Raw genomic sequence first — 16,865 nt, 5'->3', positions numbered from 1 at the left:
ACTATGTATTTCCACACTTGACTTTAAAGATAAAACAGACAAGGCTTTTCTCCAGCTCCTCAAAAGTATTTAGTTTTTTTTAGCTGTTCAGCTGCAGCCTTTGTCAACTGTCATGATCAGAAACACGTCAGTGAGCATTTTGTAGCTGAGAGGTACAAGCCAACAAAAGTTTCCTTTCTCCTGGCAACAACTTTCTGGCTTAACTATTTCAATACCGTTAGAAATAAAAATCACACCCAGATTCAGCACAATACTTACAATAGAATACACTGACACAACCACACACATTCTATATATCCATGAAATCAACATTGACAAAAATTATCCTATCAAAAACTTCAATCATGTGAAAATGTACAGTAATACACCATTCACCAGAGATTGTTTTATGTTATTATTCACTCTCGGGTTATAGAAATAAGGAAAAGGCAGTGTTGATGGTATTGCTTTCCACTAAAGTCATGCAACTGCCTCACCAATAAACTCTGTTCACGAACCTGTAATGAAGCGTTGGTCAGGACTCTATGGAGGGTTTACGACCATGTTTTTACGTTAAGGATGTTGCTTTGTTTGAAATGGGTCTGCAGTATTTAGGATGTACAGAGGATGGTTCCTGCAGGTAGTATCATTTTCTTTTCTTTGGAAAAAATGTAATCTTGTTTGCAATTTGGATTTCCTTTTATATTTTTCGGACACTACTGTGTGCTGTGTTCTTGTGAAAAAGATCTTAGCTCAAGATTGAGATTTTTTTTATAATATAACCTGTGAGCCATTTTACAGCACATTCATTTTCCTCCGTTACCACAGAGCCCTTTCCTGACTCACAGAGCAGGTACTTACAGTATACAAAAACAGCAGACCACATTAAAAAAAAACAAAGGAAAGAAACCTCTGGGGATCCCATGATCCCTCAAGCAAGGTGTTTGAGGTAGATTAATTATAATAGATTGTGAGTAGTTTCTGTAAAGTCCAGGGCTGATGTTCTTCCCTGCTGGGTCTGTTCTCAGGGTGTCCCAAGTGAAGTACCTGATGTTTCCTGGGTCTGCCATCGCAGGTCTGGAATTTCAGGTTCTGATGTCACAGGCCGCTGGGACATGCACACTCAGGGCACAGCGCTTTTCTGCCTTTACCGCTGGCAGTCAATAATAGTTACGGCGGCCCAGAAATCCACTGTGGAAGCTCACTTAATAGCAAAAACCTTTGGTTAACCTAGTTGTTTGTTCACACCGGTCTGACCACAAACCAGACTGCCCATGAGACGTTTATAATCCTCTTCAATCACCTGCAGTGGAATGGTCAACAGCATTTCCTCACATAGAAAATCCCATTCTCTGTGTCTCCTAGTCGTTGTCTCTTTGCAACTGCTCATTCGTTCCCCTTCACTTTTCGCAGTTTCACGAGGAATGGCGACACCCTATACAAAAATGCTTTAAGGAAGGGTCATCAGAAACGTTTGGATTGACCTGCTTGGTTGATTGGCAGCACCCAGCCGCAGGACGAAGATGTCAGGACCTCCTGTAGAGCGAGCAGTGAACCCAGGGGAGGGAGGCAGAAAGACGAGTGGAATGAAGCAAGAGTATTTCCAGCTTTTTGTGAAATGATATCATGCAGGAACTTGGCTGTCTTAATCCCTCCTGTTTTATTTCAGTACAGTGTTCGGCCTGGATTCCCTTCATTAGACTACTTTCCTCAGAAGCTCCAGGGAGCTTTCCCCCTGTCTGTCTACCTGGAGAAAACAGTACGAATTAGTCCCCGAGCAGAGTCAGTGGGCAACAGAACTAAAAAATAGTCAATTTACTTTCCTTTCTGATTCCAGACACTTGTGTTTGTTTGTTTTTTTACCCCGGAGTGCATCAACCAAGGCAACATGTCACCTGTTTCTTTCACTCCAGTGAAACTAGAATCTCTGCCATTAGCTGCCAAATCGATAGAGCATAATGATTTTCAAACACGTCAAGCCATTTTTGTGTTTTTCAGACAAAGGCTAAGGAAGGTACACAAATTTACACAGAGTACAAAACGAATTGCATTTTTCTGTTTTGTCTGTTTGTGTAAATTTTCATTTTCAATCACACAGTAAGGAAGTGCAGCTTTGCTACTGTACATACTTACTAATGTCTCACTGACTGCCTAAGCCACTGTTAATGCTTTTTGGATCCAGGAAGGAAGGATCTGAGCTACAAACGTAGCAAATTCAGACAAGGGCCACATTCGATACATCTGGAAAATAATTTCTTCTTTTTTCCCCCCACAATAGTGGCAGCTATTACCTGTACCCATAATCAATGCTTTGGGGCAATGTTTTTAAGTTCCAAGATGCATTATTTCCAGTATTTACAGTACCTGCAGGGTGGAGGACTAACTCTGGTGTGCCAGTAGGTGGTGCTGTGTATAACTAGTGGTGATAGTCACAGGCAACAAAATGGAAATTTGACCATAGAGAGGCGGAACCACCATGTGTGATGGCGTTATTCTCTGATAACCGGTTGGAACAACGTTTGCCAACTATATGCTGTAGACTGTATGTGCTTGTTATTATGGCAAGTACAGCAGACACTGCAATTGTATTCCGTTTATTCATGCCACATTAAAAATGTTAAATAAATGTGGGTGACTGGAGGAACTTGTTACTTTGAGGATGTTTATTACTTCATTGTTCTTTGGTGTGTGTGTGTGCGCATTGATCTAAAAGATATTGATGAGCGAGAGAAAGTCCTAGTAAAAGACGCCAACGACAGCCCCGTCTCTTGTTGTTGTTACTGAAGTCATGTACTGTAAGTGAATAAACATGACAAATAGGCGCCCAGGATGTTTCTTAACCTGTCGACGAAAGCACCAGCCTCGCTGTAGGAAAGAAAGAAAACGGACAACGGATTGTCGAGAGAAACGTGAGTCTTTGAGTGGGCTAGCTGACCTCACACTTATTCGAAAGTTTATGTGAACGGTGACTGTTTATTAAAAGAAAATGTCGGGTTGCATTGGAAATAATGACCGGGTCTGATGGTTCAACGAGGATTGGACCACGTACATTGAAAGAGTGGGACATTATCGTGAGGCTAAAGGCATACCGGCGAGGGCGAGAGTTGCCTTGTTATTTAGTGTCATTGGAGCCAGAACCTCATGCTTCTCGCGTAGTTTGGTAACGCCGGCTAAACCCTAGAAATAGACATTTAAAGAAACTGTGGATGCACTGCAGAATCATTTGAGCCCAGGACCATTGATCACAGCGGAGAGATGTTGATTTCATAAGCGAAACTAGGCGGTGAAAGCACACAGAAACGGCTGCTCACGAAGCGAAATTCAGCCCCGGAGCGCGATTTGAATATTGCAGTCTCGTTGGGAACGGCTGCTGAAGATGCATCCCAATCGCGACAGAAAGCAGCTGGGGGCCGTTGTCTGAATGCGTTTTAAAAAAATAAATAAAATAAAAAAGACTGAGAAAAGGCAGCCCCGTTTGCGCTGCGGCCAGTCCACACACGACCCCGGTGGTTGGTTAGTTTAAAGGAAAAGACTGTCGAATCTGCCACAAACTTGAGAAACGGAGAAAAAGCGATCAGAACGAACGGTGAGAAAACGGAAAAAGCACTACAGTACATGAAGTGACTGAAATTGAGCAAGACTCCCCAGCAAGTGATGTTAACTCAATTGGGGATGATCTGGGGTCCTTGGAACTGTATGGTGTTAGGGAGGGTGACAGGAAAATCGTTTGCATTATACCAGAAGTGGCTGATGTAAAACTCAAAATGAAGCTGGACACAGGGTCAGCCCTTTCTGTGATTTCTAAGGCAGATTGCAAAAGACTGTTTGCCTAGATGCCATTGGAACAAGAGTCCACTAATGCTCAACACTTACACTGGTGACACCATCGACTCTTGGAAAAATTTAAAAAATTAAATTAATTAATTAAAAATTAAAATAAGAGGGTCGGGGGGCTGTATTGTATTGTGTATTGTTAGTTGGTGAGTGGTTGAGGAAAGTTCCACTCGATGGGAGCTCCATCAAGGGACTAAATATAGGCTCCTACAGTAGCTGAATAGAGACTTTCTCAGTTGTTGGCCGATGCAAAAGGTATGTTTAATGAAGGCATTGGCACCTTGAAGGGTATTATGTTAAAAACTGATGTTGGAGATGGCTCGCCCCACATTTGACATGGCACGTCCTGTACTTTATGGGATTCATCCAAAGGTTACATACTTGTTTCATGATCATTTGTTTGTATTTTAAGTTTATTGAACACCCGTCTCAAGAAGTGGAAGAGACTTGTTCTAATATTTTCATGTTAATATCTAGGGTACCGATTATTATGTCTAGAGTTGCATTTTTTCTTTGCTTTTCTGCCTGTCCAGCTTTGCCTACACGCATGTGTAGGCTGTAATCCAGAAACACTTTCCTCAAAGCAAAGTCCATGCCTGAGCTGTTTTACAGCATGCGATCTGCTCGAAGCACTTCTTCCATGATGATAAAATGGCGATATAATTTAATGGTATATTACTAGTACACATCAGTGTTATTTTTCAACCACCTCAGGAAACAGTTTACGCAACTTAAGAAAGTAAAAAAAAAAACTGAAATAAAAGTAATAATTCAAGATTTGATGTTCTACAGGGTCATTTACCCAAACGATGGGTGATTTGTTTATGTTAATAGTTAAGATCACACTCTCTTTATTTCACACTCTAGGAAACAAGCAGATTGTACTGCTTTATCCAAGTGATATTTTTTTACTGCACATCCAATGAAATGCACTTGTTTTAAAATGCCAACCATTTTCATTGCAGTGCTTTATACCGAGGTAATCACTGTGTGGCTCTGCTATTTACTTTTGTTTCAGTAATACCACTTTAACACTTGAACTAGATCTGTAAAGTGTTATTATCGCTATACCTAGTGGCATCTCTGAACATTCTGGTGCACAAACAGAAGCCTCTGAAGAAAAGCAATTGATCTTAAACAAAAACATAGGCAGGGGAGTGAATCTCTTTGTGGTGCGGAGAAAGATCCTGTCAAGTCTGGAGAAAGTAGAGCTAGGAAGGACTTGTGGAAACACCTCTCTAAACACTGTTTTTATAAGAAAGGTTACAATTCTGCCTGTTTTTAACGATTAAGTTTATCTTTCAAAGTCCATTTGACTATCCCATGTTGACCAGAATCTTATTTCTATATAGGTGATTTCACTCATAAACCCCTAAGGAACTCCTAATCACTACTGCAAATGTATGTAATGTATATAATAGGAAATCCATCAAAATTATTTCTATGGCATTCTCCAGAACCCTCTTCTTACAATGCCATCGTGGATTAAAGGGGAGCTGGAGTCCAATTTCTCAGCCCGGTTTTTCAATCTCAGTAATAAAACAAATTAATTGATGTTACACAACAAATGTCCAAATGTGGAATTAAGCATGAAATTGTGAACTTTGTGTCACAAACTCGCATTCGAGTTCCCACGAATAGCGACATGATTTGGCCCTTCCTGCTCAGTTGTCTCCGTAATGACTAACGTGCTGTGATGTACGAGCGAATAAAAAACAGGTTGTGTGGCAGACGTTTCAGCGCAGAACTCTTCCAACACGATCTGCGTGTAGAGTTAACGAGTAAGTAGTATTTGTCAGCAAAACCAAGTTGAAATCGAGAGCAGTATTTCTATTGGATTCAAAGAGATCTATTCAAAAGGCTGCTTTTTTACAGCGTCACTGGGCCATTCACCTCACCGGGAGTTTTGTTGCCTCGTTCTGAATCGCAGAACATGGCGCTGCACATACCTGGATATTTAATCTGTTTTGTGGTGTAAATTGGAAGTTTTACATGTAACTGTGTACATTTTGCTTTTATTGCGGTTTGAAATGCGCTCGTCAAGCTGAATCTTTCTAAATCCAAAATAGGAAAATAGCGTTGCAGTTCATCTTTAAAGAGAGGGACTCTCTGAAAACATTGTCTATTCTAATGAATGCCCAGGTGTCCTGTATCCTGGGGAATGTGCTGTCTTGTCTCAGTGTATTCAGGAGCTCCCAGGGCATACGACTGTCAGCCAAGCACTATTAGGGATGGGTGGAAGAAAATCCACACCACCCTTGTTTCTCTGTGAGAAGCTGCTGTCACAAAGGTCTCCATCTGTACAGCTGTTCTGCTGCTGTCTTGCTCTCTTCCTATCTGGTCTGCATGGCCTTATTAAGGATCTGGGCTGACAAGTGCCATAATTCCAAATTAGAGCAAATACAAAAGTGAACCAGAAATTAAATCTGTCCAGAGTTACTGCTGAATTTCTGTCATCAATCAAAACCCTCCTGTCCTTTCTCTTGGCTGTAAAACCAGTGGAAGACGAGAGGAGAGCTACAGTAGATGGTGGTGAACAAGGTCAGTGAGGTGATGGATGGCAGAGATGCAGGGCTGTTGTGCACTAAAGAAAACTAATTACCAAGTACTTTTCAGATGGATAAGAGCTGTTAACTTAATTTATGTACACAGGCTTCCTATAAAATTGCATTTCAATACTGACCTGTTTCTCACTGAAAAAATGTATTAACTGCACCTCATTACAGAAAAAAAGCACTGTTTAGGGGTGAATGAAACTTTATGACATTGACATGAATTTATGAGCTGACTAATGCCCGCTAAGCTAATTATGCATGACCACACAAATAGCAACTAATTGCATATTTAAATAGGGTGTTTTTACACATTATAAAACCATCATGTAGTAAAGTTCAGTGCTTAAGTTAGGCACTAATTTGAGTTTAAACCAATGGACTGCAAATTATTATATACAAACTATGAAGCTTTTCAACTGGAAAATCTTCAAAAATTAACACTGCATGCTCCTTTTTAAATGAGCTGACATGTCTCTCTGTTTAGCAGCATCCTGCATTTCTATGGGATTCGGTAACAAACAGAGAGAAACAATCGTGTGTGCCTAGTGGTCTGAATTAGAAAGATGGCTTTATTCCCCCCTCCATGAGTCACACAGACAGGGAGAGAGAAGCCTGAGGTCAGAGCCATTTATACGCCGCCCCTGGAGCAGTTCTCTATGCTATCTCTATATGTGCTCGTTGTAACAATAACCACTGAGTCAAAGATGGCTGATAAAGACCAATGCTTTAATGTTCAAAGTTCAAATTAGACATCAGGGACTTGAGACAAAAGAAATAATTTTGTGATTTTAATGAATCGGGATTAATGATCTGTCTGTAGTTCCTCTTACCATACTATTTGTCAGGGATGGCATGTTCCTCTCCTTAAGGCCAGGAGTCCTGCAGGATTTAGGGATTTATTAACTATTGACGGATTAGGACCTACATAAAATCAGGTGACTTGATTTCCTAACTAAATTAGTTGTTAAATTAAGTTAATAAGATCAAAGGTGTAATTGAAACCAGCAGGTCCTGCAGCCCTCGGGGATTGGAGTTGGATACCATCAACCATGTTTTCAGGCGACTGGGAGAACTGGTCCCCTGTGCCTGCACCTTGCCATTTCCTTTCCTCTCCCTAGAACTTCCGGAGCGCAGCGGAACCATGGTTCATGTTGAAGCCAGGTGACATTTGGCCTCTTACCCCTTGATTTGAGGGTCAATGCTCTTGTCCGTTGCTTCTTAAATTGTTCCCCTCTGTTCCCCAAGTCAGTAATTAAAGAATTGTATCGCCTTCAACAGCTGGGTCAAAGACAGCTACTGCAACCCTCTCTCGCTCAAGGTGTCCTCCCACTTTCCAGAGAGATGCAGGCTAGGGTTAGGTGGTGTCTCCAAGCTGTCCCTGTGTTTGTCCACCCTGCAGTGATCAGCAGATTGTCTCCTGTGCTTCTTGGCTGCTATGAACCTTTCTGGGAATTAGCATCTTTTGATAATGGAGGACAAATAGAACATGAGGCAGTGTTTGATTGCTTGATGTAAGGGAATTGACAAGTAACGTAGCAGAAGTTAAATTTTTCAAGCGTCCATCCAGTAGATTGAAGTATTTGGAGGAGTATTTGCTATTTATTATTGTTTTTGTTCCAGTTTGAGGCTTCTTCTTTAAGGGTCTGCTGCTGGAGGAAATCACATGACCAGTTCATCACACTCTGATGAGGTTTGAACCCAGAGAACCTGATGGAAAAAGATGGAAATTTTAAATCAGCTGCACTGTTTTAAGAAAGCACACCACTGAAAACTTGAAAGATGACAAATTGGAGGCTTGGTTTATTAGCCAGTTTAGTTCTCTGGTTTTTCAGTTTCTTTGGTTTTGATGCCTTCAACAGTAGAGAAACAGCTGAGCCTTTTTTCAGGGCCAACAGGATCTGCTGTACCTGGGCAGCATCAGACACATCATGATCCAGCAAATCAAAGGTGCTTGTTAAAATTGATTTTCCCCCATGTCTGCCTTCTCATCTATTGCTTAATCCAAACATTGTTTTGAAAAAACATAGCGTTGCTGTCAGTCTCACCTCTGCACAGTGTAAATAAATCAAGCACATGTCCTCTTTTTCTTACAAACTGTTCCTGGAAGAAACATACAGGTTCTGAGCTTCTCAAAGATAATCATCAAGCAATCCTTGTGTTGGATTAAGAGAACAAATTATTTTATTAAGATTAATTTATCTAAACAATATTAGTATCCCAATGTGGAATTCATGTTTTTCTTTTTATTAATACAGCACACTAACACTTGTGCGTTAATTGAATTCAGATAAATGTCACTTGCCTCTCACTAGGTTGTAACATTTTATTTTCTTTCCTGTGAGCCATGTAGTGTCGGCAGGCAGGCGGGGACTGCGACACATTTAGATAGAGTCAGAATATTAGAAGAGATTATGCGTGAAAGATATTCGTATCGGGGGAGAAACGTTTGTGTCTGCTGTAGCTACCTGCAGAGGCTTTGATAATACATGATGCATCGCAGGAGTGGAAAGAACAGGCATCCGTCAGCATCCAAGGCTGACAGGCGCACGGGAGCGCAGAAGAGCAGAGCTGGAGGAGAGATGAAAGCTCGACGCAGCCGGCGCTGCTCGAAGGTCCACATACTGAACTAATGAGCAGTCAAGCCTCACACCTGGTCCGCCTGCAGCGCACAATTACCTGACTGGTTGTGGCGACTGCACTTTTGTGGCTCCTGATAATTATGCAATGTGCACAAAAAAGATAATTACGAAAATATCATTTGAGGCCAAATTATAGCAATATAAATGGAGGGCTGTCATATTCTTTTTATTTATTTGGCCTTTCGGGTGATGTCTAATGAGAACTAGTGTGTTTTTTGCAGATTTGTATTTGTTTCAATACAAAAAGACTATAGTTGATTTTTTTTTACCTACAATAAGGCTACAATGAGACATTTTAATATAATTTGTGCTTTTAGAGGGCTTTTAGACTGAAATAAAAGATTTATTAAGGGTAGGGAAAAATATCAATAACAGCATTATATTTTTAGGTATATTATGGAGAATGTTTTCAGTGTTTTATAAGTTTTCTTTTTGTTCTTCAAAATTAACTTTACTGGCTTATTTTGCAATTGGTCCTAAATAGTTATTAGTTTGTTATACCATTTTTACAGTAAAGCTCTTCTCACCCTTTCTTCATGGGCATTTCTGTACCTACAGGCAGATAATCTGCCTACCTGGGGCTGTCCCAGACATGAAGCCACCCATGTCTACCTCCCAGCTGTCCAAGGCTTTAGGAATGTCCAGGGTTTCCCAAGCTGGTAAGCTTTTCCCCCAGGATTGAGACCCTTGCCATTCAATTTGTCCCTGGTTAATGTAAATGTCCTGAATAGATTAGGTAAGGCAGAACAGCTCTGGATATTTAATTTCCATTTCATGACTATGTCAAAACGCTTTGTGTACAGTTTAATCTGGAGCAGAGCCAACCTGTTCAGGGTGCTCACTTGCAAAGAGCTCCCTCAGCTGGAAGCTCTTAGTTTGTACAGCCTACAGTACATGACCGTGAAACATCCATCCATTTTCAGAATCCATTTTACTCTTAGAGGTCTGTGGTGAGCTGAACAGAGCACAGATCACCACAGGGCACACGGTGAGGTAGCAAGAGGTCGCTTTGTGGGAGAAATTCCACACAAAGCACGGGAGCTGACAGGATAGGCCCTGCATGCAGATCACCATGCCTCTGGGCTACCAAAGAGGTTTATACTGTATGACCAGCTGGGAGAAAAAGGGTTGCAGACCGCTTGTAGAATCCAGGATGTAAGCAGTGGGTGAATGAGAGCTGTACTGAAGGGAAGTTTTCACTAGTAATAAGTAATGGATGGAGCTGGCCTACTTTAGGGTTACTTGAGGAAACAGGTGCTGAGAGATGGCCCTTGGGTAGACGGTCAGGCTCAGTGGGGTAGAAGTGTGTGCTGTGCAGGTACAGGGTGGGCCAGGTGGCACAGGGCAGATGGGAGGTGCTTTTGATTAAAGAACAGTGGCCTTGGAAGAGTTAGTGATGAGGTTGGGAAAGGAGGGAATCTAGAGGCAGTTCATGTAGATTTGGTGCTCCGTGAAGAGAGATGTGTCGCAGTATATATTGAAGTGAAGATTGAAATGGAGTTTAATGATCCAGTGTCTCCAAGTTATTGATTTCCGTGGATGTTGCAAGGGGGTGACGTGGCATTATAGAGTTAAATTCTCCAGTGCCTGCTGATGACAAAAGATCATTCAAGAGTTAAGCCGATGAGTATAAGAAGCCAGGTGTAACCAAGTGAATAGGAAAGCAACAGTGTTGTTTTTTAGAGGAGCCAAGTATAAAAAGCAACTGCGTGAGGGAAGATTGACCGTGCAGTCATCCCTGAAATGGGACCAATGTGTTAGATCTAGGATCAGAGGAGGGATCTGAAAAGCATTTTGTCCTTGCCTAGAGCAGAACATGAAGAACAAGTGACATGCTGGCAGTGCCAAACATCTGCTGCTTACTGTGCCAGTATTGTCACATGTCAAGGGTGGCAATATAGAGATGCCACTTAACTTGCACAGTATGCACTGGCATAGCAAGCAGGGAACTGGAAAAATCCTTTGGGGAAGCCATGCAAAGTCTTTACAGACAGACTTGAGATTCAAATCCAGGAGCTGAGAGCCCACAGCACCAGCCTGCCACCCACCACAGAACACTTGCTGTCTTCTTCAAGAACAGAAGAATCTCTCCTATTTTGCTTGTTTGGTTACTAGTGGTATCAGGATACCATCCAGCTGTTTCTCAGCTGGTCTCATAACTGTTCCCTCAGCTGCAGTGTAGCTTGGTAACATTTGCCATTTAATATAATAGTTTCTGATGTTTTGGGAAAGAATCTATGAAACCAATAAAAGGTGTGAGACAGAAAAAGACTTAAAGGCATTGTAGAAAAATGGGCAATAAAGTTACATTTTCTTTAGGAAATGTGACCTACCGCATCCTAGAACATCTCTGACTGTCGGTCTTTATCAGAAAACCAAGTACCTGTTAAATTACTCAGCAGCTGTACTGTGCATGAAATAATTGTGATGGACGCGTTTGATATAATTTTCTCAGGAGACAATATCAGTAGGCTCCAAATGAATGTGCCTGTGTGCCCAGAGAGGTAGGGAGGGAGAAAACATTGTGCAGTTATCATAGTAATCTCAATCAAGCAAGTCTAAGAAAATGTTTGACACAGAAGACTGAGAATATTTTTATTTATAAATGTGAATTGAGTGTTTATGTGCATTCCCTGTCTATCAGTAAAACATCTAATCTTGGCTTGGCTTTCAATGATGGCCGACAACCTCTTTCTTTCTGTTGTGTTTGTGATATATCTGTATCTGCACCAAATACCAAAAGGAACCAAAAATAACCTTATTTATGTACGTGCATAATGCATTCTGCATTCTGATTAATTGGCCTCTGGGAAAATGGGCTCTGGTGTGAGTGTCTGTGTGTCTGCCCTGCGATGGACTGGTGTCCCATCCAGGGTGTACCCTGCCTTGTGCCTGTTGTTTGCTGGGACAGGCTCCTGCTCCCCTGCAACCCTAAACTGAATGAAGCAGTTAGAAAATGGATGGATAGATTTTTGGCATCAATTTGATTAATTGGCAACTGACCATGATACACTTGAGAGACTGGTGTAGAGTGATATGCCATGAGGTGATATACAGCAATGCGCTGAGTGCCAACCTTGGTAGCAATCAAGAAAAGAAAACAGAGAATGGAACCAATATGCCTTACTTATGAAGAGAATGATGCCTTCATGGCATATGGTGTTATTTAACAGAAATTGTAAGGAGGCCAAATTATAATCATACTCTTCCACTCTCCTGTGCATAAATACTCGCTGGCTTCCCACAACCCTGTGCGTGAGAAGTTCACAGTCCACACTAGTGGTGACAAAATTGGAATTAGAAGATAGCAGAGCTCATTTGGTATTCATACAATTAAATTCTGCATTAGCTTGTGTGTGACCTCTAGACAGAACCCAATATTTCCGTGAATTCGAAACCTCATGAATAACTTCCCAGGTTAATGTCATCTATAATACTGAGCCCTTCACTTCCGAAGCAGTGGTTTTTGTAGATTTTAACCTACACTTGCTTTGTTGACAAGTATCTGCGCCAGTGCCCTGGGTTCCAATTTAATTTGTCCTCTATGAAAGTGATGTTTGGTTTGACACACAGGAGTCCTTTAGCTGGCAAAACATTCAATCTAAAACTGAATCGAATTTGCCTGAAATCAATCTGAAGAAGAAATGTGCTCGGAAAGAAGAACAGACCTTGATGGCTGCTAGGGTGTGTAATTTGTCGCTGAATTTATGGGCAGAGGCACATCTTTCAAGGAGAAATTAAAAAGTCAGCATTAGACCTGCTCTAATAAACCCAATCCAACATCTAGCTGCCCCAGGCCACACACCGAGTCCTGGAACTCTGTGGCAGAGAGTGCCCAGAACTCTCAGGATGGGAAAGATGAACACGATGCTCCAGTCAGAAAAGTCACCATGTTCCCACCTTTTACCCTTTTTTTTCAAAATGTCTCAAAATGTTGTCAGTAGCTTTATGAAATCAAGACCCCCACAGCCCTAGGGCCTTCCTGAGTGGCCCATCCAGTGCAGATGCTCACATTCATGCGGGTGGCGCTCTAGAATTGCCCGTGCAGCACGGGATCATCCCTGGGTGAGCACCACCAAGGGGTAAGTTGGGATGAGTCGGCCCGGCTCTCAGCGGTGCAGTGACAGGTGGCTTCTCGTGCTATCAGCACTCAAGCCATGGGACCTTCACGGGTGGCCGGAAGGTTGGGGCTGGGGGGCGGGGGTCCGAGGAGTCCTCCCGCAGTCTCTCATTCTCCTGTGTGCGGATGTGAGGTTGATGCTTTAATGATCTCGCCGTGAGCAAGTGCATGCATAGGTGGGTAGATGCCACCCAGTAAGGAAAAGGTGATACCACTTCTTTCCATTTGAATTGACAAATCAAGTTGCAGGCGTTTTTATCGACTTTCTTATTATGGCTGCCGGACAAGTGCATTTCTAGGGGCAGCTCTGTGGAGCAGCAGGCAGGGCTCTGGATTATGGCTGGAAGGCTGTGGATTAAAATCCCGGGGGAGACCGTGCTATTGCATTCTTGAGCAAGATACTGTTCCTGAATAATACCCTGCTTTATCAACAGGTGTAGATGCATTCGAGTTACTTTGAATAAAAACACTGCTTGACTAAATTAATGAGCTTAGAATTGTTTATTTCTGCATTTATTTGACCATATCTGTATGTTTTCTTCACTACTGAATGGTAGTGAAGCTGGAAGTTAATTGATGTTAAGCTATAGGTAGGGAACATTTTCTTTCTGTGCAAAATCAGCTGTAATGTTATGGACATATCTTTACACGTACCCTGCAACCTGAAGCCATAAGAATTATTACTATTATTCTTCCTCTTTCTAATACAGCAGAGCTTGCCAGCAACAAAATGACAAAAAAAAGTGATTTCAAGTGGAGGAAGGCAACATCAAATCAAAGTCAGAAGGCTATATTTTCTGACATCTAATTACTGTTATCTGGATAAAGCATCTTCAGAACACTGATAAAATTTGATAGGGCCAGCATGGGGTCTTAAAATACTGGGTTTGTTTTACCAGTAGGGGGTGCAGTGTGATTGAGAAAGTTAAGTTCGTAAATCTGAAACTTTTGCAGCACCCAGCTTCAGAGTGAATGAGGTCAGTGTTTGCAGCGGCTGTGATGAAGGCAGTTTGATATGCTTAATTATAACTCCAGGCTGCTAGACCACAGAGTAGTCCCAAGGGACATGTTCAGATTGTTTTCACACTGTTAATAACACCTTTTTTTAATAGAAAAATCAACCTCATGCTGCTTGAAAGTGCTAATAAAAAGGCATATTTAAACTGAGGTTGTATGCCCATTTCTGGAAAGCTACATTGCCTTCTTTTTTATTCCAATTCATCCCAAAGGATCCCAACGCAAACCAGAGGATACAAGTGGAAACTACATGAAAGCGCATTTTAAAACATTTAATATGAGAACAGGGGGTGCTTCTTTCCACAAAGGGGGAGTGTGGAACAGGCTATCCAGGTAGAAGCTGGTGCCCTGGCTGCTGTCATGAAACAGCTGAATCAGTTAGCAATCGGATCAGTTAGCTACTATGAAATGGGCTAGAAGACCGCATGGCCTCCTCTGATTTGCACCCGTTCCTTTGTTCTGATACATGGTAGAGGGCGCCCATCCCCTTGCAGACAAGGCCATTACAGTAATGAATCAAATGAATAAATATTCAAATCAGCGTTTCCAATACCGGCTGAAAGATCCTCTTCGTTCAGAGCAGAGATGGCTCAAATGATTTTCCCTGCTTGGGCGGGACGATGTACTGTATTAAATGTGCGAAGTTAACCTGGTAATTAGACCAATTAAACTTGTAAGCACTGGAATGAAAGTCGCGTTTGTTCAAGCCATTAGATAAACAGATGACTGTTTTGCTGTAGCTGCAGGTGATGATGACATTCTCCTGAGTGTTTCAGCACATCGTTTCTCCTCATGCCGGTCTGCCTGCAGTTGGCGGGCATTTCCTGCTGGGTAATAAAGCCTCCCCACCCCCCCCACAGGAGCCACAGCTGCTGTTGCGACATGGGCATATTTTTAGTGCCTCCTTTGGAGGCCAAGGGCAAACAAGGCTTTTGAATGATCCCGTTGTGTCCAGTAAAAACGTGTGGCGCCTCACCCTGGGCGGAGAGATATCGGTGGGAATAGCGAGACCTGACATGCAGAAATGGAAAAGATAAAAGCAGCAGTGAAGACGCCTGCAGAGGCAGTGGAGGAGACAGTCCATCAGCCTGCCTTGAGCCCCATTTCACAGGTTGCCTACCGTTTGTTAAAAAGGAAACTGCCGTAAAAGGAAGCAAACTGAAGCTGCACATTGGAACAAGTTTCACAAAGACCCTGACTGAACCAGATTTTATTGTCCTAATCGGTTCCTCTTCACTGGGTTTTCTAGCTGCGGGTGACGTCAAGTCCTGCTCTCATCCCTTCTGGAAAAGCAGATAGTGTACAGTACTGCCGTGCCTAGCGCCGCCATAAAAACCCAAGGCCTTGGAGAGGGAGACACACAGGACTCACGCAGGCTGCGATATGATTGCGCACAACACAAAAAGTTGTATCACATTTTCTTTCCAACCAGTCCATTGAGTAGTGTTACTAATTAAACAGATTTATGAATGAACAGAAGAGATCTGGTAGTGTTCAATCACACTGTTATAGCAGCAGTGTGTTCTGGCCTTGCTTACTTAGATTACTTACTTAGATTATCTGCACTGCTGGCTATAAAGGCAGCAATACTACCTATGGAGCTCCTGAATTTATTTAACAGCTCCATTACTGTGGCTACAGGGTCTTGCCTTATTTCAGCAAGTCAGGCACTTCAGATTAGACCACTTGGTTTCAACAAAATATTTGTCAGCTTCAAGCTTGCTCATGGTGTTACAGAAGTAACTGTAAAATGCTTATTCAGAGTCTTCACCTGTTTATTTTTTGCTCCTAAGATTGAAGTGTTTAACTGCTTTGATGCTCAGTTGATTTAAGAATTTTGTAATGGATCCCAACTAAAATAAAGTCCAGCAGAAATAAACTGCTGACTGTAGGCAGCAGATTTATCATCATAGCAATTAATGCAGGAAGAATAAACCAGCCTTGTGCTTTGTGACCTTTGCGTCCTGTGCAGAGGAATAGTAGTGATGTTAGAAGGTAAACCTTCTCAAAAGTGGGATTCTCAGCACCTCCAACTAAATAATAATTCGCAATGCTTCCCTAAGGAGTATTTATTACATTTAATTAGTAAAACAAACACTTGCAGTCCAGATGTGATTGGAGATTGGCAGAAAAATCTATTTCACTCTGTTTCAGTTGCTGTGGTTTTTTCCCTTGGAGAAGGACTTGTGTTAAAGGCTGCAGATCATTTGGAATATCCTCTCTTTTCTAATAGTCAATGGCTTGTAAATTGGTTCTCCATGATGGAAATCTAAATTCATTCCAAGAGCAATCAGTGTTAAATGTTAATTGTGATTAAAATGTTTTGGCGCTAGTGAATTGTGAGGTTCTGAAATTCTGAATGTGCTAGTACAAGAAAATGACAAGGCTTTTGCCCTGCAATACCTCCTGTAATGAAAAGTCATGTGGTGGCATAAAGAATTCTAAGCAAATTAAATATTTATTCACTATTGAATTACTCACCTACGTGCAGATAAGGCAATCAATGCGATCTAGCTATTTCATTTTAGCTAAAATAAATATACCTATAGCAGTCTTACCACCTTGTAGCCTGGTCTTCTTAAATTTTAGAGGCTCAGCAAGGCTGGGCCTGGTTATTAGTGAGACAGAAGACCTCTAAGGAAAACCAGGTTGCTGCTGTAAGTTGTGTTTTTGGACCAGATGGTGGCGTTTTTCCCTCTGGATCAGAATTTCAGTACCATA

The 16,865-nt window shown here is 41.9% G+C and overlaps 1 protein-coding gene across 1 annotated transcript in view; it reads left to right on the top strand.

Annotated features, from left to right (window-relative positions):
* Window positions 1–2,715: 2,715 nt before the first annotated feature.
* LOC102690600 (rho GTPase-activating protein 7) overlaps window positions 2,716–16,865 on the top strand; it is a 93,913-nt gene continuing 79,763 nt past the window's right edge. Inside the window, exon 1 of the mRNA XM_069195313.1 lies at window positions 2,716–2,888. Coding sequence (XP_069051414.1) covers window positions 2,789–2,888 — 100 coding nt within the window. The 5' untranslated portion in view covers window positions 2,716–2,788. The remainder of the gene's footprint in view (window positions 2,889–16,865) is intronic.

This window comes from Lepisosteus oculatus, chromosome 11, assembly GCF_040954835.1.
Source record: "Lepisosteus oculatus isolate fLepOcu1 chromosome 11, fLepOcu1.hap2, whole genome shotgun sequence".
Classification (NCBI taxonomy): domain Eukaryota; kingdom Metazoa; phylum Chordata; class Actinopteri; order Semionotiformes; family Lepisosteidae; genus Lepisosteus; species Lepisosteus oculatus.
Note: the sequence above shows the minus strand (reverse complement) of the source record. Positions and strands in the feature narration are given on the sequence as shown.